Source organism: Setaria viridis, chromosome 6, assembly GCF_005286985.2.
Source record: "Setaria viridis chromosome 6, Setaria_viridis_v4.0, whole genome shotgun sequence".
Classification (NCBI taxonomy): domain Eukaryota; kingdom Viridiplantae; phylum Streptophyta; class Magnoliopsida; order Poales; family Poaceae; genus Setaria; species Setaria viridis.
This window is the reverse complement of record NC_048268.2, coordinates 29,189,883-29,213,619: the sequence shown is the minus strand read 5'-3', so window position 1 is coordinate 29,213,619 and position 23,737 is coordinate 29,189,883. Positions and strand designations below refer to the sequence as shown.

The following is a 23,737-nucleotide window of genomic DNA, read 5'->3' as shown; positions in this document are numbered from 1 at the left end:
ACTCGCGGTGCCGTCCGTCGATGATGGTACGGGCGTCGCAGCTAACGTTGATGTTGTTGTGAAGGTATTTTACTGGGCGTTCAAGCTCTGGGTTAGCCCCACGGTGGCCACGACCTCCCGAGGGTCCTGCCCGACTACCTTCAGCTCCAGCTTAACTTGGTCCGGCACCTCAGAGTTGACTTGGTCTGGACAGAGGGCCTCTATGACTGCTACCATGTTGACTTCGCTGGAACAGGGAGCGTTGGACTGAATGTATCAGATTCTGGTGATCGAGTTATTCGTACCGAGTTCCGCCAGTTCAGCCAACGATCTTGTGTATTTGTTCTAAGGCATCACGCGGGTGATGAGATAGATAGATGCGACGGTAGCTAGGGGAGTACGATGGTGACGCGTTTGAACTGCTTCAAAGGCATTATCCTAGTTCTGGATTGGTAGGTCCACTACAAGGTGGCGCTCTACTCTTGTGGTGTTTCTTGCTCGTCATCGAGTTCTTTAAGCTTCAATCTCTTCTCCGACAATGTTGGCGATGAGTTCATTCTGCGAGACGTCATCCGGGTGTCGCTCATGTCGCGGGTTTCTGTCCCATTGCTCTTCTTTTCATCCTCTTGTCCAGTAATGATGGCGAAGAGTTCTCACTCTGGAGAGTGGCTTCCTAAGCTTGAACTGATGACCTCTATGGTGCCGCCTTCCTCGTAGATGGGTGACGGAGGATTTTCCTCCTGGTACGGGAGGGTGTCGAGGTAGGCGATGAGGCACAAATCGTCGTCTTTGGTAAGAGCGGGTGGCTTCATGTTGGGTCAGTAGATTAATCTATCTTAGAGGAGTTGATGTGAACACTAGGCCCTACTGCGGACCTGATAAAGGCGTCTCCTCATCCAGATTTGAGTAGTAGTTAAGGTCCTCGATCATATCCATATCGAATTGTGATCTGGACAGGGCAGCTTGATAACTAGTGACTGTGTTGTGGAGTTTGGACTGGAATCAACTCGCGTGGTAGTCCGACTCGCACGATGGCTTATGTGCCAGCTTGTGAAAGTCAATGCGCCTAGCGGGAGAAGTCGAATTGAACTCGGACTCATCCCCCAGCCTCTAACTAGGTTAGAAATTGAAAATTCACCAAAATTGTTGACAAGTCCCTCCAGATCTTGGTGCTAGAGCTTCATGGTTTGCTACTTCTTCTCCGGGATCGATACAATGTGGCGGTGGAAATTTCCTGCGTTATCTGCGATGCAAATCCAAGAGCCGAAGACAAACATCGCACCTGCTTCGAACGCGATGGTGGGCTTGATGATGACTTGTGCCATCGAGTTCACTAGTGTATTCTCGGTGAGTGCCCCTGTTGACACTGGATTTTGACTAATACTATAAATTCAGAGTACAAGATAATTGGAGTCACGTACAACAATAAGAAGCTAGCATGCGCGCACATGGGCATGGAGTCGAAATCGGCTTCATTGGATTGATCGGCAAGGAGAGGCACAGTTGATATAAAGGAAAGGCTAGCACATATGGATACAAATGATTAGAATATACAACATGGATTCTGGTGCACTTTGCATGCCATACGTTGTAGGCTACCAGAATAGTTACGCATGCGGCTGATCTTTGCATGTACGGGAGGTTGTCTTATAGAATAAAATATTTTAGAGATAGAGTTGGGTTAGTTAGAGATAGAGTTTTTTATTAGAAAAGATTGTGTACGTGACTTGCCTTGCACGTGGTTAGATGCCAATTATGTAACGTCCCTATAAATATAAAGGGACTTGGCCATCGTAAAGAATCATCACACGATCAATATACAACACATTTATCTTTTATTTACTTTTTTGGCTTCACGCCATTGCATTAGGAGTAGGAGTAATGTAGCTTCTCGATGAGTTCCTTCTAGCAAGTTGCGCTGCATCGACCTCGATCTCTAGCAAGTTGCAAGTTCCCATTATTAGGTGTACTAGACTTCGACTTCCGGGCACATCGCTGTCGTTGGGTCTGGTTTCATCTACCAGTTATCGAGTATCTTGGATCTTTGACTTATAGCGCATCACTTCTGTCTCGATCTACGGTATTCACCAGTTATCCCCCCTTGATTAAGTTTGCGTCAGCTGATATTTATCTGTTCTATCGTCTTGCCATTTACGACACATCAATTGTTATTAATTCTGTCGGAATAGACGATAGATCTATTTTTAATAGCCTGTTGCATCTTATTCTTGGTTGCCCCTCGAGTGCCGTTGAAATTGAGTTTCATTATAATTGGATTCATCGGCTGGCGGGGTTTAAATTGACGTCCTGTTGAGTGTTTCTAGGCTGCAACTATCGGGCGCATCGCTGTGATTTCACCTAAAAATATTTGTAGCGACGTTAGTTTGAATCTCATTGGCTTGTGGCTCTGGCTATGGTGGAGCAAGAATTCGATGACGCTCTATCTCCTATCGGCTCTCCAGCCGATGATTATCGCCAACTGTGTTGAATCGGCTGGATAGCCGATGAGCTACTCATGCTCACCAAGAAGAATTATCTCCACCTTGTCAATTGAATGGTCAAACTAATTGGCACGCCTGCGCACATCACGAGCGCCGATTTGGATTCTACACTGGAGTTAAGCAGATCTTCCAGGTCCTCATGTGGTGATGCAGGGTCCACCACCGTCAGGATTTTGCGTAAACACATTTTGGCACGCTCGGTAGGACACCAAGATATACCCTACTACCAATAATTATTACAAGATAGTTCGTATATTTAATCGGCTCAATGATGGAACAAGTCGACGAGAACCAAAACTGATCGGCTCGACGCAAGTGCGCACCGCTCCTTTGAGTTTGATCTGATGGCCGGCGAAAAATCAAAAGAAAATTAATTGCTGTTGATCATCAGCCGATGAGTTCAAAATTATTCAAAGGGAGTATATACATGGCCAGCAAAATCCGAAGGTATTCAGTCCGCAAGTTGCAATGGAATGTTACTCTCGGAAACTGTTGGCCGTACATATATTAGATTTGATCAAAGCCCGGAGGTCTACGGAGGATTTTTTTTCCCTTATTCAGTTGGGGTGGATACAACTACGTGACCGTGTCCTGGCTAATCACGAGGCAATACCGTAGCCTTTTATAAAAAGGAAAGGCCGATTACTACTTTTGTTGGTAATAGGTCTAGCAAATTGCAGCCTAGAATATAAATGGTTCGGCCATGGTGAATAGTGGCAAGCATTAAACCGAACAGCCAGCCGGGGCTAGTTGTGTACACACTGACGATAGAAAAATATACGAGATCTATTGAGTCATCAGGGACAGCTGATGACTAAATTTGCAAGAATCTCAGCCGATTGTGCAGTACAATCAGTCATCGGCTATGCCGCAACTCATGGGAAACTTCCAGCACCCTCAGATTGGAATGTACTGGTAGCAGAACGCTGGAGTTCAACTCCAGCCGATAGGAGGCCACGCACCCCCAGCTTTTGGAGTCCAGCCGATTGCCTAGTTGCCACATCGGCAGGCAGGGGTTTAGCATCATGACGGAGATCAGCAGGTCGATTGGGTGAATTAGATAGCCGTTCGCGACCTCGTCACCGCTCGGGTCAGCGACGTGCTGGACAGCTCGCTTGGGTCCGTGGCGGAGACGATCAAGAAGGCGGTGGACGGCGTGGGGGACGCGTTCGTGCGGTCGGTGGTGGACTACCTGGAGCTGGAGCTGGGGAAGGGAGGTGACAAGGAGGGCGCCAACGCTGAGGCGGCGAGCGAGCAGCTCGTGCCGGCGTCCGACCTGTGGGCGGTGAGCTGGCTGGGGATGTCCATGTACGACGCCGACTTCGGCTCAGGAGCGCCACGGTTCGTTGCTCCTGCACAGATGTTCGGCGTCGGCACGGCGTACATGACCCCTTGCGCCAACAAGGACGACGGCATTACCGTGCTTTTCTCGATGGAATCCGAGTACATAGAGTGCTTCGAGAAGGTCTTCTACGGGGAGTGAGATAGCACGATAGCAATGTTATTCAGTGATTTTATCAATGTAAAAGCATCATTATTAGAGCGAATCTTTTATAATCGTCCTAAGCTTATACAATCTTTCATTTAAGCTTATACTATGATCTTTTATGATGTAATGAATAAATGAATAAACCGTATCTTGTCGTGAACCAAATGTTAAGTACAAATGATCAAGCACCCATAGCATGAGGATGCGAAAAGAAAGGTTTGGTGTCAACATAAAAGGCCTACGCGGCTATGCCCCTGTGTAATAAAGCCGAGTAGCTGACACTAGTACAAAGCAAGCAACGTGTGACGTGTCTGAGGACTGAGGTCCCTGTTGATGCAACGATGTATCGGCAAAGTACACAAGTAGACTTGCATTGGCGCACGTACATGCCAAAGAAGTGCAGCCGGCCGATAAATACGTCTGCCATGAAGACCAGCGCAAGCCAATGGGTTGCATGGACAGCCGATAGTAGAGATAATAAAATGGTAATCAGCAATGATGGCAATCATTCCCCAGGCATAACATGTTCATTTGTTGCAACGGCCGATGGAATAAAGGACAGCCGATGGAATATAATTATACGCTAGGCAGCCATGGAAGAAAAGAAAGGACAAGGAAGAGCAGAGCCGATGGGGCACCTCAGCCGATGGGCAAGAAATAAATAAAAAAAGATAAGGAGAGAGCAGCCGATGGGGCACCTCACCCGATAGGCAGGAAATAGATAAAAGTAGATAAGGAAGAGTGGTGATCTCCTGCTTGGTTAAAAAAATCAGCTGCTGGTTCAAGCGAAATAGTATCAACGGCTTGGTTCAAAATAATATCGGCCAAGTATATATCGGCCTCCGAGCCAATGGTAAATAAAAGAAATTGTATCGGCTAAATAAGAGAAATAAGCATCGGTTGCCTATTTAACTTTTTCCCACAGCCGATGGGAGAGATGGAGCAAGATAGCCGATGGTGTACTGCTGCCGATCAGAGTTGCCGATACTTCCATTTGAGTTTATTCTTCTAGAACAAAAGCATCAGCTGATTGCTTGGCCAATAAATGAAATAGTATCGGCCGATTGACTGCTTGGCAAAAAGCATCGGCTGATTGCTTGGCTGATAAAAGAAATAGCATCAGCCGATTGACTGCTTTGTTAAAAAGCATCGGCTGATTGCTTGGCTAATAAAAAATTGCATCTGCTGAGTGGTTCAAGCAAAATTACATCGACTGATTGGTTCAAACAGAATAGTATCGGCTACTTATAAAATATATCTGTTGGTGCTAGAAATCGGTCAACCGAATCCCAACGACCGACACACGACCCGGGAGAATCTGCTTAGCTCCTGTTCGGGTGAATGCCCTGGTGCGGTTCGCGCGGCGTGCCAGCCAATCTGACCTGTTGATTGGCAAGGAAGAACACGTGTCAAATTCAGTAACTACGATCGGCTAAGTTTCCGATCGAGAGAGCTTATCGGCAAATCGGCCGATTTACTGTGATGATGAAATCGGTTATAAGACAACACGATCCCTGTAGCTTTGTAGACAGAAAAATACTAAAGTAATCGGTACAAAGCGCGAAATAACAGCACTAGGAAAAGATCTAATCGGCAACGAATGGATCTAACAACAGAAAGTAATGAAAGCCGATACTACCGATTCCTAGCGGGATAACTGGTGATAAAAACTAGGAAAACAGGTAAAAACCTATGAATCTAGTCGATATCGATAACTGATGAATAAATCTAAACGAAACAACAGCGATGCGCCGGAAGTTAAAGCTTAGATATTACTCGATAAACGGAACTTACAGAATCGGCCGGAGATCAAGATGATGCAGCCCTGCCAACCCGCACGAACTCGTGAGAAGAAAAAGTGACGGCGAAGTCGCCTGCTCGAAAGTAAGTACGAAGAATAAAGTAACTTGTTGTATTGATTGATTGTTGTGTTTACAGATTTACAAAGGTAGCTATTTATAGCCCCGTACAGATAACTTCCTAACCGACTAGAATTCTATCTCTTATTCAAACAGAAAACAAATATCTACAAGCACAATTCGTATTAGGTTAGATACCCCACGCTTCGTGGGTTGACCTCCACCTTATCCTTCCATCCTTTTCCAAGCCCATACAGGCCCAATTAGTCCATCCTCCTGATCGGCCGATTTCTCATCGGCAAAGGATTACCGATTGGGAATCTGGCGTATTCTCCCTGAAGCGAAGCAAAAGCTGCCAGCCGATTCCTCACTATAGCACCATTTGACCGATTCCTAACTGCACTTCCTCGATTTCCTTTCCCCTTGGCGCCGATTCTACTGATGACGAAATCCGGCGTCAACACATGCCCCCCAGTTTCGGAGTAAAACACAGTCTTTTACTTCGAAATTCTTTATAACCTCCCCTCCGAAACGGCCGCAGTGAAAATATCCTTCCGTTTCGCAGTCTCCCGGCTGATCATTGCAATTTTTGAAACGGGCGCCCACGACAGCCACTACCCCGAAAAACTCGACGCGCCGGCGCGGTGAAAATTCCATTTTTACCCTTTCTTCAGGCACCCTATAAATAACATTTTACCGCAGCTCATCTTCAAGCTCACGTCTCTTTTTCCAACGCGCGCACCTCCTTCTTTCTTCAATCTTGCCATCGAAGTCTTCCAGTTCTAGCTCCTGTCACTTCTTCCCCTTCCCTTCAATGGCGACTCCTTCCGGCAGCTCTCCTGCACGCGATACCCCAGAGGTAGCACCTCCGGTAACGGTGGCGACAACCGTCACTCCATCCACAGATGAAGGAGCTTCATCAGAGATCCCAATGGCGATCCCCATTGCGACTCCATCATCCACATCTGCATCGGCGACCACACCGATTACTCAGAATTTTATACCGGAGGTAAATACCGAATCTTTCCTCTATCGGTAACGTATTTATCTTAGATCTACTCCTTATATTCTTATGCCCCTTTTCCTTTTTTAGGCGGTTAGACATAGAATTACTATTCATCTCACGGGTAGTCCTGGCCTTGTTTGCCTTGGTCCCATGGGAGACCCAGATCCAGCAGACCTCATAAACTTGGAAACTGACCGGATACCTTTCAAACGATCTGATATGAACTTAGATCAATGGGCCAGCACTTTTAGATCTTGGCCGAATGAAACCCCAGGTTGGAGGGAATGGTACCAACGGGTGGCCGCGTCAAGGAGCGTCTCGTGGGATGAGCTCAAAATCGGCCAATGTATCAACCTTTCCCTGTCGCAAATGGAGAAAAACGAACCGCTAGTGATGGCGGCTTCCTATTTTTGGTCTGACGCACTTAATGCGTTCTTATTTGGACACGGTCCTATGACCCCCACTCTGGCCGATGTGGTCCTCTTGACCGGCCTGGACATATCCTCCCCTGACACACCTTTCCAACTTCTGACCGTACCGTCGCATCGGCTGGACACAAGAGGAATCGGCGGCTGGAAGGGCTTTATCAATAGTAACAAGAAGACCGGTACTGTTGATAACAGGGAACACACCGCTTTCCTGATGATGTGGCTAGAAAAACACCTTTTCTGTGGAAGAGCCGCCGGCCCAACAACCAACACCCAATCTTTAGCTGAAGCACTGTCTAAGGGAAACCATATTCCTCTTGGAAAACATCTTCTGGGAGCCGTGTACCATATGCTCCATCAAATCGGCACAAAACTTTCCAAGGGAGAACCAATCGGCAACCCAGGTGGACCTTGGTGGTTCGTCAATCTATGGTTGAACCTTTATATGAACAGAATCACCCGGCAACCAGTGGACCATATGACGTTTCCCAATATCGAATCGGCGGAGGACCCTACCGAGCGTCGCCGATGCATGTCTTATGGTGAAGCAGCATCAGCTTTTCCAGGTTGTGCGTATTCCGCTACAAAGGTAGCCGAGTACTTTCGGTGCTTTTACAATGGATTTAATGAGGACGCAACTATCTGGTTTCCATACCAGCGAGACATTCCAGTCTTCGAGCTCCCCTCCTGCTTCGATTCAACTTCTGGCCGGTTTGATGAAGATCTCTATGAAGGGTTGATCAAGCCAGGGCTCCTACCAGCCAACTTCTTCTCAGGGAAGGATGCCCCTACATACGAATTCTACAACCCTTCCGCTGCAGCACGACAATTCGGCATGGGTCAGTTGCCGATTCAGGTGTACTTTGCTGGCAAAATCAAGTTTAGAGATGAGCTCACATCTGGCCTGGATTACGGTCGGTTGCGAGACCGAATTCCAGATTCCAGTACAATTAACTTGAACGACTGGCTAGTAGCTCCATTTGCTGTCCAACCGTTCAAACTCTGGTGGGCCGATTGGAAGCAATTCCTCTTCTGCAACTCAGCATCGGCATACTGCAATCTTCTGGACCCGACCAACATTGACCCAAACGTCGAGGTACTTCACATAGCCGATTTTTATTCCCTTTTATTCCTCTTAACATGATCGAGTACTAATGATTTTATTATTTTAGGCCGAGAATCGGACCCCTCCAACACACAGCCGCAGCGGACGACTAATAGAGAGTCATCCATACACTACTTATCCCCTTATCGGCTATAACGCCCCGTCTGTTGACGTGATTACTGGCCGATCGAAACAAGTTCATAAAAGGACCACTAAGAAGACCAGTCGCCGAGTCCGGGCTCGTACGGGATCGGCGGATCCTCCTGTGCGCGTATCGGCAGAAACTTCGGCCGCACCACCTTCTCAGGTCATTCAAGGTGCCGATACTCAAACCATGACGCAAGCTGGGGCGGCCGCCGCATCGTTGTTGTTGGAGGCCATACAGGTAAAACTGAGTTGCGCTGCCTCCGATTATTATTTTGATATTAACTTTTCTTTAACCTTAAACTGCACAGAGCATCCCTACAGAAGTACCACAATCGGCAGCAGCCCCTCCAGCTATTGACGCGCCCCCATTTCCTTCCGTTAAGGTATAGAACTTTTCGTACCGATTTCCTTTGGGCATTCACGTAACGTATTTATTCAAACTTCTGACACAGGCCATCGGCACATCAATCGCTCCTCGATCGCCGATTTCTTTTCAGGGGGCTGGTCCAAACACTGCGCCGATTATCGTGGAGTCCTCTTCATCTGATGAACCCATGGCGCAGGCCCCCGAGCAAGGCATGGCGGCTTCTCAAGTGCAACATGGGGAGATTCGCTTCAAAATGGTAATTTTCTGTTTCGGCTTCTATCTTAGCCGATTTGCTCTTACTTACAGCTGGTTTATTTCTTTTCTTTATTATCTTCAGGAACTGGACACCCCCGACAACAGCCTCTTTTCTTTTGCGGTCGCCCTCTCTGACGACGAAGAAGTTGCTTCTCGCCAAGTCGCCTTGAGTTCCGTTCCTGATGACGTCCGAGCCAAACTTTCCAGCATCCGATCCCTCCTTCAAGGGGACATCGGCCGATTAGTAGAAGACGCTTCACCGATTCGGCAGCTCTTCAATGACGTCAGCGGACGAGTACCAGAAGAGGCGGAGGAGGCCCTGGCGCCGGCGGCCTTCATCGAGTCTATGAGGATCCCGGTCTTCAGAGCCCTTCGTCACATGGCCGATCGCGCCAAGCTGACCAAGGCTCGCGAAAAGGAAGACGCTTTCAAGCGTCAGGCTCAAGAGGCGAATCGGCGTATCCATGTTCTAGAAGATTCCCGCCCGGCAATCATAGGTGAGATAGACCGTCTCAAACGTCGGAGGGCGGAGCTTGCCAAGGAAATGGAGCAAGTGACCAAGGCAATCAGTGCCAAAGAGAACAAACTCCAAGAGCTACCCTCTGTTATTGCCGATTTAACACGGGAGAGGCAACGCTTTGCTCACGAGGCACTGAGACTCCATCGCAGTGCATCGGAGGTTCCTGGATCGGCGGAAGAAGACCAATGGGTTCTTGACTCTGCCGATCAGATCCGGCGTCGGGCCATCACGGCTATCGATACCCTTCTGGGTAATCTGTAAAAACACTGACCGTTTTGTACGAATCATTTACTATCTTCTTTGACCGCCCCTCGCGACGCCCTTTCTATTTATTGCCTTCTTATTACCGATGGGACGTAGCTTTACCAGATTTCCACGCATTCTTTTATAAATACCAACCTCGGCGCTTACTCCTGGTAGCACCAATCTTGGCTCTCGGTTTAACTTCTCTGCCCCTTCTCATCGGCGCAATTTCTTTGCCATGGCCTCGTCGTCTTCTTCTTCCTCTGTTAACCAGGTGAAGTCTTTAACCTCTACCTTCCTTTCTTTTTTAGACCCTAAGGAAGAGAATATCCCCCCTCATTCCTTCTTTGTTTCAGCCTCAACGTCTTAGCCCCGAGCTCGTGCGCGCCATTGAGTGCATTCATTCCGAAGATCCATTAACATCGGAGGACAAGATGCTGATCGTGGCTCACCGAGAGGAGCTCCAGGACCACATTACCACGGAGGCTCGCGTAGTCTTGGATTCCGTGGTGAGTGAAAGTAACCGTCAATCTCCACCCGTCAGGAGCCATCGTCGTGGCGATCTTGAAGACGACATCGCCACGACGGCCCGAACGATCCTGGACTTCGTGGAGAGGAACGACAGCCGGCGACCTCCCATCGACAGGAGTCATCCACTCCCTCGGCAAGTCGTTCTTGAAGACGCGGGAGCGGGGACTTCGCGCCCTCCCGTAGATCTCCCCCGTCAAGTCGAAGCGGAGATTTCAATGAAGGCCATAGAAGAAGGATACCTCCGACTCATGATAGAGTTAGGTCGGGCTGAGAGGGAGCGTAAGAAAAAGAATAATTAGTTGCTGTATTTTTTGTTCTAAGGGCGACTAATCATTTTGTCGGCCATGTGACCCGTCGCCCGTACCGAATGAATGTAATCGGCCGTTCCGGTCGACTTTATGTGCGTCTCAAAACCGAATTGTATCGGTCATGTATGATCGTGTTGATTCCTTAGGCACCGACCCATATACTTGGGTAATATCTTTTTAAGTACCTCCCATTCAGAGCTCTAGTGAATTCTTCTCCTTCTATTGTTTCCAAGATATAGGCATTCCCTGGAGCGCATTTGCCGATTTTATACGGCCCTTCCCAGGTAGGAGACCATTTGCCGAATTTAGGATCTTTCGACCCGATCGGTAGTACCAACTTCCATACCAAATCTCCGGGGGAGAACTGCTTGACTTTGACCTTTTTATCGTACCACCTGGCCACTCTCTTTTTATTCTCTTCGATACTTATCAGAGCCCTTAGTCGTTGGCTGGCCAAATCATCAAGTTCTTCCTTCATCAGAGATGAGTAGTCATTGGCTGACAACTGGTCCTGAAGTAAAATGCGCCTTGATCCTGCCCTTGACTCCCATGGAAGTACTGCATCGTGACCGTATACCAACTGATAGGGAGATAACTTAGTAGCTCCATGACAGGCCATTCTGTACGCCCACAGGGCTTCGGTCAAACATAGGTGCCACTTCTTCGGGTATTCTTCAATCTTCCTTTTGATCAACTTGATTATTCCTTTGTTGGAAGATTCTGCTTGACCATTGGCTTGAGCGTAATACGGAGAAGAGTTTAACAATTTGATGCCCATATCGGTCGTAAATTCCTCAAATTCCCCCGACGTGAACATTGTTCCTTGATCGGTTGTCATAGTTTGAGGGATACCGAATCGGTAGACGATATGATTCCTTACGAAATCGGCCATGATAGCCGAAGTCACAGTCCTTAGTGGGATTGCCTCCACCCATTTGGTGAAGTAATCAGTAGCAACCAAAATAAACTTGTGCCCCTTGCTCGATGGTGGATAAATTTGGCCGATAAGGTCTATTCCCCATCCTCTGAACGGCCATGGTTTGATGATGGGATTCATGGCCGACGCGGGTGCACGCTGGACATTTCCAAACTTTTGGCACTCCTGACAACCCTTATAATATTTGAAACAATCTTCGAGGATCGTAGGCCAATAGTACCCGTTGTTTCGGATCATCCATTTCATCTTATGTGCTGATTGGTGAGCTCCGCATACCCCTTCATGGATTTCTCCCATTAGAGTCTTGGCTTCTTCTGTCCCAAGGCATTTAAGAAGAACACCGTTGATCGTTCGGTAGAATAGATCATCTTCGAGCAATACGTACTTGGTAGCGTGAAAGCGCACTCGTCGCTCCACCTTTTTAGACGGATCCTTCAGGTAATCGGCAATTTCTTTACGCCAATCGTCAGCTGCAAGCTCTAAGGCCATGGCGCCCGTAATCGGCCGATACCCAGATGCGTGTTGAGCGAGTCTGTTTGCTTCCTCGTTGCGGTCTCTTGGGACGTGCTCGATTGTTGCCGATCTGAATTCTTTCAAAAGCTGTAAGCAATCTTCGTGATGAATTCGTAATATGTCATCTTTGCACTCAGCCCTTCCGGTTAGTTGATCCACAATTAGCATCGAATCTCCGAAGACCTCAACAGAATCGGCCTTGACTTCCCTCAATAATCGTAAGCCTTTTAATACGGCTCTGTACTCCGCTTGATTGTTTGTGGCGGCGGTTTCTATTGGCAGAGAAAAATCATATCTTGCCCCCCGAGGCGATATGAGAATGATGCCGATTCCTGATCCGACTCCGCATGATGACCCATCAAAAAATAACTGCCAAGGCGCTAGTTCCACGAAGGCGATCTCCGGCCCACAGTGCTGGGCGACGAAATCGGCCATGACTTGACCCTTGACGGCTTTTGCCGATTCATACCGTAGGTCAAACTCTGATAAAGCTAAGATCCATTTACCGATTCGTCCTTTCAATATCGGCAGCGACAGCATGTACTTCACTACATCATCTTTGCATACAACTATACATTCTGCCGACAGTAGATAGTGCCTGAGTTTGGTGCACGAGAAGTAAAGACACAAACACAAACGCTCCACTGGAGGATATCTTGTTTCGGCATCCAGGAGTCTTCTACTAACGTAATAAATTACCCGCTCTTTGCCTTCAAACTCTTGGACTAGAGCCGACCCAATAGCTTTTTCATCGGCTGATAAATATAGTTTAAACGGCTTACCCGTTTGAGGGGGAACCAGGACTGGGGGTGAGACCAAGTATCGCTTGATGTCTTCTAACGCCTTGCGCTGTTCTTCTCCCCATATAAATTCCTGGTCTGGCTTCAACTTCAGAAGTGGTGTGAACGCTTGAATCCGTCCAGATAGATTAGATATAAACCTTCTGATGAAGTTTACCTTGCCGATTAGAGACTGTAGCTCAGTTTTGTTCTGTGGAGCGACGACTTTGTTGATGGCCGCTATGGTCTTCTGATTGACCTCTATACCCCGTTCGTGCACCATGAATCCTAAGAACTGTCCGGCGGAGACGCCGAAAGCGCATTTGTTGGGATTCATCTTAAGACCATGCTTTTTGGTACACTCTAGCACCCTTCGCAAATCGGCTAGGTGTTCCTCGTGGCTTTTGGACTTGACCACAACGTCTTCGATGTAGATCTCCACCAGGAGGCCAATGAGTTTGTGAAAAATGTAGTTCATGGCTCTCTGATATGTAGCACCAGCATTCTTCAAGCCGAAAGTCATCACCACCCACTCGAATAGACCAAGATGGCCTGGACATCTGAAAGCCGTTTTGGGTATGTCCTCTTCGGCCGTAAGTATTTGATTGTATCCGGCATTTCCATCCATGAAGCTAATAATTTTGTGTCCCGCGGCAGCGTCGATCAATACATCGGCCGTAGGCATGGGGTAACCATCCATCGGTGTGGCCTGATTAAGATTCCTAAAATCGACGCAAACGCGTAGCTTCCCATTTTTCTTGTACACCGGCACGATATTAGAAATCCACTCGGCATAACGACATTGCCGAATAAATTTTGCCTCAATTAGCCGAGTTATTTCAGCTTTTATGTCTGGTAAAATTTTAGGATTGCACCGCCGTGCGGGTTGTTGGTACGGCCGATACCCTGGCTTTATGGGTAGCCGATGTTCAACAATAGATCGATCTAATCCGGGCATCTCGTGATACTCCCAAGCAAAACAATCCTTGAATTCTCTTAATAAATTTGTCAATTTACACTTATACTCTGGATCTAAATTTGCACTAATAAAAGTCGGCCTTGGTTTGGTCCCGTCACCTAAGTCTATCATCTCTAATGAATCGGCCGACGTGAATCCGTGTCCCAGCTTCCCGTCCTCTCGGGCGAACTGATCCATCTATTGCGCTTCTTCGGAGCCGACTGCTCGGATCGGCTGTAGGCCAAAATCGGTGACCTTCAGGAAATCGGTTTCCCACACCCTACCTGATATGCATCTGACGGTTTCGCAGCTCCATTGCTGTGCGTCGGCTGCTGCGATGCTGTACGCGGAGTCGGCTTTGACCACCTCGATGTTATCGCCGACCCATTGTACAAGGCATTGATGCATAGTTGACGGGATGCAGCAGTTTGCGTGTATCCAGTCTCGGCCAAGAAGCATATTATAGGACCCTTTGCCATTAATGACGAAAAACGTGGTAGGAAGGGTCTTACTGCCGATGGTGAGGTCGACGCATAGGGCACCGCGAGCGTTTGACACCTTGCCTTCGAAGTCCTTGAGCATCATGTCCGTCCTGGTTAGGTCGTCGTCGCTCTTTCCCAACTTTCGGAGTACGGCATACGGCATGATGTTGACGGCAGCTCCCCCGTCGACCATCAATCTAGTGAGGGGGCGACCGTCAGCATGCCCTTTAAGGAACAATGCCTTCATATGTTGTCGTTCGTCATCTTCGGGCTTTTCGAACGTGGCCATCATTGGTTCTAAAGCCAACCGTGCTGTTTGTTCCTCTATCGCCGACACGTCCTGTTGATCGGCAGGGGTCATAAACTCCATCGGCAATATGAAAACCATACCGATTTCGGCTGCCGATTCATCACCCGCCGATTCATCGTTGCCCTTGTCGTTTCTTTTGGGGCGCCACACCTGAGGCCTCCCTTCCTTCTTGTCCATCGCGCTCTCTTCTTCTTGTTGTTCCCATTGGTGGAGGCGTTGGATTCTCCGTTTTTGTGATTTGGTTAAACCGTCGGGGCACCATCTGAGGTTTATTAGCCTCCCTTCTTTCCCGGCGCATTCCCATTCCGGCTCGCGTCCTAACGGGTTTTCGTCCGTTACCCGAGCATCGGCCATGTCTTCGAGCCGGCTGTGAACGCTGGTTTTGCTATTTGATTGATCGTGTCGATCGGTCCTGCCCCCTGCCTATTATGGCTTCTTCCTTCTGACTGATCATATCGGTCACTTCTGCCCCCCAGCCGATCACGCATGGAAGGGCGCTGATCATCTGGGTTGCGCCAATTCCTGCTAATCGGTTCTGGCCTTCCGTCTCTGGAGCGAGACCTGGTGAACGGCCGATTGCCTCGATAGGGACCGTTGCACTCTGGGCAAGTATCGGCCGATGGTAGCCTGAGGTTATTTTCCTAACAATGGACGAAGAATGGGCATCTCCAGTGCTCCTCGTGCCGACGCATCGCTTCCTCTCGGGACCTCGAACGTTCCTGTTGGCGCTGGTACTTTTGGAGCAGGAACTGGGAAGTAATACGTGGTCTATCGGACTCACCATCGTCGTCCTCCATTCGCCGTTTCCCTTTGACGTCTTCGGGCGTAACTTGATTTCTGGGATCGACAGAGCCACTCCTTTTTTGCCGATTCGGACGTCAGCACTTTTGTTTGGAGGGGATTCTTACCCGTATCCACCATGTTGGTAGGAAAAGGGTGTTGATCAATCTTCATTGGTTTGGCCGGTTTTGCCGGTACTTCAAATTTGAGTCTGCCTTGCTCAATGGCCGACTGTATTTGTTGCCTGAAGATTTTGCACTCGTTGGTATCATGTGATGTGGCATTGTGCCACTTGCAATACTTCATCTTCTTCAATTGTTCGGCAGAGGGTATTGTGTGGTAAGGTGATAGTTTGATCTGTCCTTCCTGGAGTAAAAGATCGAAGATTTTGTCAGCTTTAGTTGTATCGAAACCAAATGCTTCCGGTTCCTTCTTGCCGAATGGGCATGATACTGGCTTCTTTCCCTTAATCCACTCTGCAAGTCCGACTTCGGCATCTTCCTCGTCCTCAAATTCTTCCAGGAATGCCACTTTCTTCTGGAAATTCCTTCTTGGATCGAATGGACGTATTTCCTGCCCGGACAATCGGTGAACAATCTGGCTCAGGCTTTCGAACTCTTGTGAAGCATATTTCTCTTTAATATGTGGTAACAGGCCTTGGAAAGCTATATCGGCCAACTGCGCGTCGGTTAGAGCCAGGGAGTAGCATTTGTTTCTGATTTCCCGAAACCTTTGTATATACGAGGGTATCGGCTCATCACTTCTTTGCCGGAGGCTAGTCAAATCAGACAGCTTCATTTCGTGGACTCCAGCATAGAAGTACTTGTGGAATTGTCTTTCTAGATCGGCCCATGTAATAATTGAGTTTGGTGGTAGAGTCGTGAACCATTGGAAGGCCGATCCTGACAAGGATGACGAGAACAACCGTACCCGCAGGGCATCTTGTGTAGCTGCCTCCCCGCATTGGATGATGAATCTATTCACATGTTCTACGGTAGAAGTGTCATCCATCCCCGAAAATTTGGTAAAATCAGGAACTTTGTACCGATGGGGGAACGACAACAAGTCATATGTAGATGGGTATGGTGTTCTATAGGTATAAGTTTGCACCTTCGGCTTCAAGCCGAATTGTTCTTGCATTATCTCCGCAATTTGCGCCGACCAATCTGGTTGTTGCTGGGGAATAGTTGGCGGCGGCATCGGCACATGCTGATAAATCGGAGGCTGAATAAAAGGAGGTTGATGAAAAGGTGGTATCTGAGTATAAGCCGGTGATGTAGTAAAGGATGGCTGCTTGTATGAACCACTTGTTTCATCATATAGCATGAGCTCTGACGTCTTGTTGACCTCCGGAGCGATAGGCTGGTATGGTGGTATGATCGGCCGAGTGGCCGTTTGGGAAGGTGTCTGGAACGGAGGGTTTCCTTGACTGACCGATTGATTCAAACCGGTCGTGTTTAAGGGTGCCCCCCAGGGTAAAGGGATGACTGGAGGGAGTGGTACAGAGGACGGTTGGATAGAGCCATATCCCAGAGGAGTTGATGACGCAGAAGCACCGGATCCTCCGACAGAGGATTGGATCGGCTGTGAAGCCTGATAAGCCTGATTTGGTGGAATCGGTTGAAAATACGTAGGTCCCCTGTACCCTTGAGGTATACCTCCGGCGAAGGAGTTGACAACAGCATTGTGCACCATGTTTGAAAGTACCGGGGATTGATTGATGAAGGCGTGATGAAGAGATTGTTGAATCATATCGGACATTTTATCCGAATCTTCAGAAATTGTGATCTGGCGGGGAGTAGGGAAAGGAGACTTTTTAACAGTTTCCCCGCTCCTGGAATGACTGAAGGATTTCAAGCAAGTTTTACGGACTTGCTCCAAATACTGATTCAGATCTTCTTTTTGGTCGTCCTTTAGATCTGCTTCCGTCACTTCGATGACGTTATCTTCGGAGACTTCAGCAGCTTTCGACATGACAGCGGTTGTATTCGTCCCACCGGGCGTGCCAAAAGTGTGTTGGTGCTAGAAATCGGTCAACTGAATCCCAGCGACCGACACACGACCCGGGAGAATCTGCTTAGCTCCTGTTCGGGTGAATGCCCTGGTGCGGTTCGCGCGGCGTGCCAGCCAATCTGACCTGTTGATTGGCAAGGAAGAACACGTGTCAAATTCAGTAACTACGATCGGCTAAGTTTCCGATCGAGAGAGCTTATCGGCAAATCGGCCGATTTACTGTGATGATGAAATCGGTTATAAGACAACACGATCCCTGTAGCTTTGTAGACAGAAAAATACTAAAGTAATCGGTACAAAGCGCGAAATAACAGCACTAGGAAAAGATCTAATCGGCAACGAATGGATCTAACAACAGAAAGTAATGAAAGCCGATACTACCGATTCCTAGCGGGATAACTGGTGATAAAAACTAGGAAAACAGGTAAAAACCTATGAATCTAGTCGATATCGATAACTGATGAATAAATCTAAACGAAACAACAGCGATGCGCCGGAAGTTAAAGCTTAGATATTACTCGATAAACGGAACTTACAGAATCGGCCGGAGATCAAGATGATGCAACCCTGCCAACCCGCACGAACTCGTGAGAAGAAAAAGTGACGGCGAAGTCGCCTGCTCGAAAGTAAGTACGAAGAATAAAGTAACTTGTTGTATTGATTGATTGTTGTGTTTACAGATTTACAAAGGTAGCTATTTATAGCCCCGTACAGATAACTTCCTAACCGACTAGAATTCTATCTCTTATTCAAACAGAAAACAAATATCTACAAGCACAATTCGTATTAGGTTAGATACCCCACGCTTCGTGGGCTGACCTCCACCTTATCCTTCCATCCTTTTCCAAGCCCATACAGGCCCAATTAGTCCATCCTCCTGATCGGCCGATTTCTCATCGGCAAAGGATTACCGATTGGGAATCTGGCGTATTCTCCCTGAAGCGAAGCAAAAGCTGCCAGCCGATTCCTCACTATAGCACCATTTGACCGATTCCTAACTGCACTTCCTCGATTTCCTTTCCCCTTGGCACCGATTCTACTGATGACGAAATCCGGCGTCAACAATATCGAATATTAATTTTGAAGCATGAAATATTCATACTCCGAAACTAGGAGGGCCTATGTGTTGACAACAAAAGCTTGGTGGAGGCCCTACCTGGCGCGCCAGCTGTCGATGTTTAGACCCGGCAACCTACCGAGGGGGGTGCCCGAGGTAGTGTTTTGGTTAGTGGGGCTCGTCGAGATCAGGAACTCGAAGGTAAACGTAGACACACAATTTAGATAGGTTCGGGCCGCTAGATTGCATAATACCCTACATCCTGTGTGTTGGTTGGATTGAATTGCTTTGGAGGGGGTCCCTGCCTCGTCTTATATTGCCGAGGGTAGGGTTACATGTCAGTTGGTTATAAGAATACTAGTTGGATATGACTAGAGCAGTTCTACTCTTATTACAATGAGTACTTTCCTAATCCTCGACTATTTCCTATCTTTCCATGTAGACTACGCCGTCCAGCACCATGGTTTCCATGTCAGATGTGTCTCAGCATCCAGCCCTATATTTAGGACTGTCCAAACCTTCTAATGGGCCCATAGATGTATGTAAGACAATATGTGCAGTTTGAGAGTACCGAGATCGGGATGAGAACTCGGGACAAGTTTAAGGACCGCAGGTGAAATTTACTCATAAACCATTAAGGACTCAGACACGTTTGTAATGCTAGATACTGGCCTATGCACAAGTGGTCATGTGTATCACAGAAAGGAAGCATATTTTTCATACAACATTAGAGGATTGCACATGGTCACATGGGGTAGCTAGAACAGTAAGAGGAATTGGTGTCCGTATAGACTAAGAAAGGGTAGGCTGAATCAGATAAACTTAAAATCTTAACCAATATCTCCTTCTACTTTTCACAAATACAGTTTAGATCATGCTATCTAAATAACTATGCAACTACGATTAAGCTAGTATTTGCACCCATCCATAAAGAGTTTCGCAACCTAGAACCAACTCTAGTAAGAACTACTCTAAGATAATAGAAATACTTAAGTTGCAAGTATAAAAATGCAGACATAAAGGGGTGGGTTAGAGAGGATGCAAACTCGATACGCTGATTTATCTCGTGGTATCGGTAGGCAAATGCCACCCCTACAATGGAGTTCCATGAAGAATATGATCCCAGAGGCTTGACGATTTGTCGGCAAGCCATCAAGATCTCAAGATGCCGGCACACCAAGTTTACAATTTTTTTACTCCGAAAACTAAGCACAAAACTCTACCCTTATTAGAACCTTCGAGAGATGAGGAAGAACCTTCGAGAGATGAGGAAGAGAGACAACACCACTTGGTCTCAAGCAAAGGTGGCCCAAGCTTGATCAAGCGGGGGACCGTCACTTGCAGGGAAGGGTAGCACTACCGAGAAGGACTCAACCTCCCTCCGGCTCTGAGCGCAAGCCACCTGGCCTTAGGAGGTCGGATGGTGCATCTGGGGCCCGAGGTAAGAGCAATTCCAGCAATAGCCCTTAAATCAAAGCCCACAAAGGTCAAATGGACGTTCTCTATTTTTTGAGGACCACAAAAATGCTTCCAACTACAGCTATAGCCCCAACACTACGGGAAACATACTAATTGCCGAGTGCCACAGGCACTCGGCGAAGGTATGAAAACACTCGGCAAAGCCTTTGCCGAGTGTAACACTCGGCAAACAACACACGGCAAATTTTGTGTCGGCAAACATTACTTTGCCGAGTGTCAAAACTCGAGCACTCGGCAAATATTTTGCCGACGGCCAAAAAACACTCGGCGAAAAGATATACTCGGCGAAATAGGCACTGACGGCGTCGGGGGGTAACGGCGGGTTTGCCGAGTGCCTGATCTGGCACTCGGCAAACACCAGGGCTTTGCCGAGTGTCTGCACTCGGCAAACACTCCGGCTATGCTGAGTGCTAGGGACACGACACTCGGCAAAGTAGTGGTGTTTGCCGAGTGCCTGCACACGGCAAAATCGGGCCCTTTGCCGAGTGTCGTCTCCCTGACACTCGGCAAACAGGTGATGTTTGCCGAGTGTTTTGACTTTAACACTCGGCAAACTCCTGGCGACTGCACTTGGAAGTGCCCCCTTTGCCGAGTGTTAAAGCCAAAACACTCGGCAAAGGCCCCTCTTTGCCGAGTGTTGCACTCGGCAAAGTGGCCAGAACCCCCCTTTTGTCCCCATTTTGTCACGTATAACGGACCCCTCTCAATTCACAATACACATCATCACAGGCATTTGTAATAAACAATCACATGCATAATTCACAACCACCATTAGAAACATTATTCATAAACATCACAGGCATAATTCAACATAAGCACAAAACAATCCATAAATCCAAGTTCAAGTCACAATTTAGTTTCAACCAAGTTCACAACCAAGTCTAGTTCCGTGGAGGCCAAGGAGACCACTGCGACAAATCTTGATCTTCATTATTTGAAGCCGCCGATTGATTCTGCACATAGGATAGGACATTCTGAACTAACATCTAAAGTTGTCAAAATTAAAGTATTGAATCTTAAGCATAATGTGTCAAGTGACTCACAGGAGTAGTCGTGGGTGGCTGAGGCGGAGGGAACATCATCGGCGGTGGCGGAGGCAAAGACTGTCCCATGCTCGAAGCAAAATTCTGCATGTACTGGAACATCTGCTCCATCCTAATCCGGTTTTCTTCCTCCATCCTCCGCCGCATGTCCTCCATCTGCGCCGCCATCTCCTCTTGTTTCTTCCTAGCTTCTTCCACCTAGGCCTAAAATATTTCATTGCAATGTTATAATGCAAAACTAAAGTATAACAACAAACGAACGATGAATGGAAGAGAAAGAACCTGGAGAGCCTCCATCTGGAACTGTGCAGTGGTGGGTCGTGGCCGTATCGCCGGGCTCGAGTCCGTGCTCCTAGCTCAGATCTGGGAGAGAGTGGGAGTAGAGGCCGTGTCGATGACGCCGTCGCCAATCCAATATCGGCCATGCTTCTTGCCTCCTCCCACCCTCATCACGATTTCTCCATCAATGTCCTCGGAGCTCGGATCGAAGTCTGGCCCGTGAACCTCCCTAGCCATCTTTGTATACTCGCTGACGCGGCTGTGTATGCTAGGGTGGCTGTACGCCTCGGACGAGTCGTCTGGGTTGAAATCGATATGGGCCGTCGCCTTGCCCTTTTTGGAGAGGACCCATGCCTTGAGCTGGGAGCAAGGTCGGCCATCATGTGACGCCGACTGCGGCAAAAAATACAAAATGATTAGGAATTATGTAGAACTGAACGTTACAATAAAGAATTGAAGTTGCGTACCCATTTTTCTCTATATTCATCAAGGCTTAGGCTGCCTTGATGGTGTGGTGCAGTCGGCATCTGCAAACGCCGCTGCCGGCAAGCAAGGTGGTTCTCCAACCACCCGGGCTCCAACCACACGTCGACCATCCTCTCCCAGCACGGCATATGCGCACGACACCACCACGGAGGCACCTACATCATCAAGCGTGTGACATATGAAAAAGAAAATGAGCCTAATTAATCTTAAATAGTAAGTATCAACGTTCTTTACTTACCCTCATGAATTGGTCCTTAGTCAGGTTCATTGTTCTTGCCTCCTCTTTTCTAACCTTCATCTGTCTGTATTGAGTGTGGAATTCGATGATGGCCTGGATGCGCGCCTCGTAATGCATGTCCTTCACGAGCTTCTTGGCGGCTACATCACAGACGGCCTTCGCCTTGGCCTCGAACCCCTCCTGGCATCTATAGAAATCCTGCATATAGACGTGTATACAGTTATTATTTCAAGAATGTTGAAAGTAGGTGATGTATTGAGCAATTTAGTACGAGGAGTACTTACCCACAGCTCGGCCTTGACCCGCTCCGCTATGTTGGGGAATCTCCTCTGTTGACGATCAGGGACGTCGGGGGCGGCGACGTAGTGGTCCCACGTGTAGGCCGGCTGCTGCTGTCCGGCGTACACCACCAAGCCAGGGAAGTGAACCCTGCACAAAAGGCGAAGGATCCCGTTGGCCTTACGGTTGTGGTCACCCCCACTGAGCTTAATCCAACTCCTGCACAAGTCATTAATATAAATTATTAGTTTTTGTAACTTTCAACATAAGAATAATATTAAGAATATTTAAAGTTACTTACTTGGTCCCAACCGGTTTAATCAGCGGGCGTAAATGCTCAGGTATCGGCCGCTTCGGGAGGGATGAGGGACCTCGCAACCATATCTTGGACTGGGCATCCCCTACCTTCCCGTCCCCCTCCTGCTCCTGCTGCTCCTCCTCCTCATCGTCCCCAGAGGCGTGTGCGGAAGGTACCTCCTCCTCCTCCTCCTCCTCCTCCTCCTCCTCCACCTCAGGTTCAGGCGACGGGGGCCTCGCCGCTTTACCCTTCCCTCGAGGCCTCTGGACCACCTCCTCCTCCTCCTCCTCCTCCTCAACCCTACGTCGAGGCCTGCCTCGACACCTCCCTCGACCGCTCCCTGAACGTGACCCTGACCCTGAACCAGTCCCTGACGCGGCCAGTCTCTCGCAAATCGACGTGAGCTTCCTCATACCGCCCACCATTGATCAATGACCTGCAATTAAAAAGAGTACACCAGCCAGCATAAACAAACAAAACATAATTACAAAGATATGCAAATTATAATTAAATTATAACTAAATTAGTACGAATCATACATGTATTAGAAATAATCATCATGATCGGGATTAGCTGGATCATAAGTCTCATCATCACTATCACGCGTGTCGATGTAGTCAAGCTCGTGCTCCGAAGAAGGAATGTCGTCATCACTGTCATTAGCTAACTGTAATCGTTGAAGTAATTCTAAGTCCTTCACATTCTGAACCTCGCATGCATCTTGAAGTTTGTCTTTGTGGATCGGTCATATGTCCATACCCCTTCCTCCCAAGCATGGAGCAAATCATCAATCAGAGGCTCCATGTACACACTCATATTATTCCCCGGATGCTCTGGAATTATCAACGACAAGAATATATTATGTCATTGAAAGAGGACGCCAGGGGGGAGATTCAGGGGGATAACGAAAATGGGCCAACAGGTGTACGGGGTGGTCGCCATTCCATAAGGATTGAACCCATCAGTTGCCAACGCAACGCGTACGTTACGGGCCTCTAGAGCTCTTGCAGGATAAATCGCATCAAAGCTTTTCCAGGCTTCAGCATCGGATGGGTGTACCAGCTTCTC

At 48.1% G+C, this 23,737-nt stretch overlaps 2 protein-coding genes across 2 annotated transcripts; one reads left to right on the top strand and one right to left on the bottom strand.

The window, feature by feature from the left end:
• Window positions 1-1,275: 1,275 nt before the first annotated feature.
• LOC140223241 (putrescine hydroxycinnamoyltransferase 1-like) lies at window positions 1,276-3,963 on the top strand. The gene is made up of 2 exons (XM_072294770.1): window positions 1,276-1,326; window positions 3,541-3,963. Exons 1-2 carry the CDS (start codon window positions 1,276-1,278, stop codon window positions 3,961-3,963), a joined length of 474 nt encoding a protein of 157 aa, XP_072150871.1.
• A 17,324-nt stretch (window positions 3,964-21,287) lies between these two features.
• On the bottom strand, window positions 21,288-22,545 carry LOC140223240 (uncharacterized). Its single transcript, XM_072294769.1, has 4 exons — window positions 22,093-22,545; window positions 21,836-22,009; window positions 21,624-21,761; window positions 21,288-21,293 (listed from the first exon to the last, which is right to left on the bottom strand). Exons 1-4 carry the CDS (start codon window positions 22,294-22,296, stop codon window positions 21,288-21,290), a joined length of 522 nt encoding a protein of 173 aa, XP_072150870.1. The 5' UTR covers window positions 22,297-22,545.
• Between the last annotated feature and the right edge of the window lie 1,192 nt (window positions 22,546-23,737).

Excerpts from the sequence above, each read along its gene's own strand:
- LOC140223241 (XM_072294770.1), top strand. The coding sequence starts at position 1,276 with ATGGTGGGCTTGATGATGACTTGTGCCATCGAGTTCACTAGTGTATTC. Across the intron at positions 1,327-3,540 it reads AGTTCACTAGTGTATTCTCG|ATAGCCGTTCGCGACCTCGT; the intron begins GTGAGTGCCCCT and ends TGGGTGAATTAG.
- LOC140223240 (XM_072294769.1), bottom strand. The coding sequence starts at position 22,296 with ATGCAGGATTTCTATAGATGCCAGGAGGGGTTCGAGGCCAAGGCGAAG. Across the intron at positions 22,010-22,092 it reads CTAAGGACCAATTCATGAGG|GTGCCTCCGTGGTGGTGTCG; the intron begins GTAAGTAAAGAA and ends TTGATGATGTAG. Across the intron at positions 21,762-21,835 it reads ATGAATATAGAGAAAAATGG|TCGGCGTCACATGATGGCCG; the intron begins GTACGCAACTTC and ends TTTTTGCCGCAG.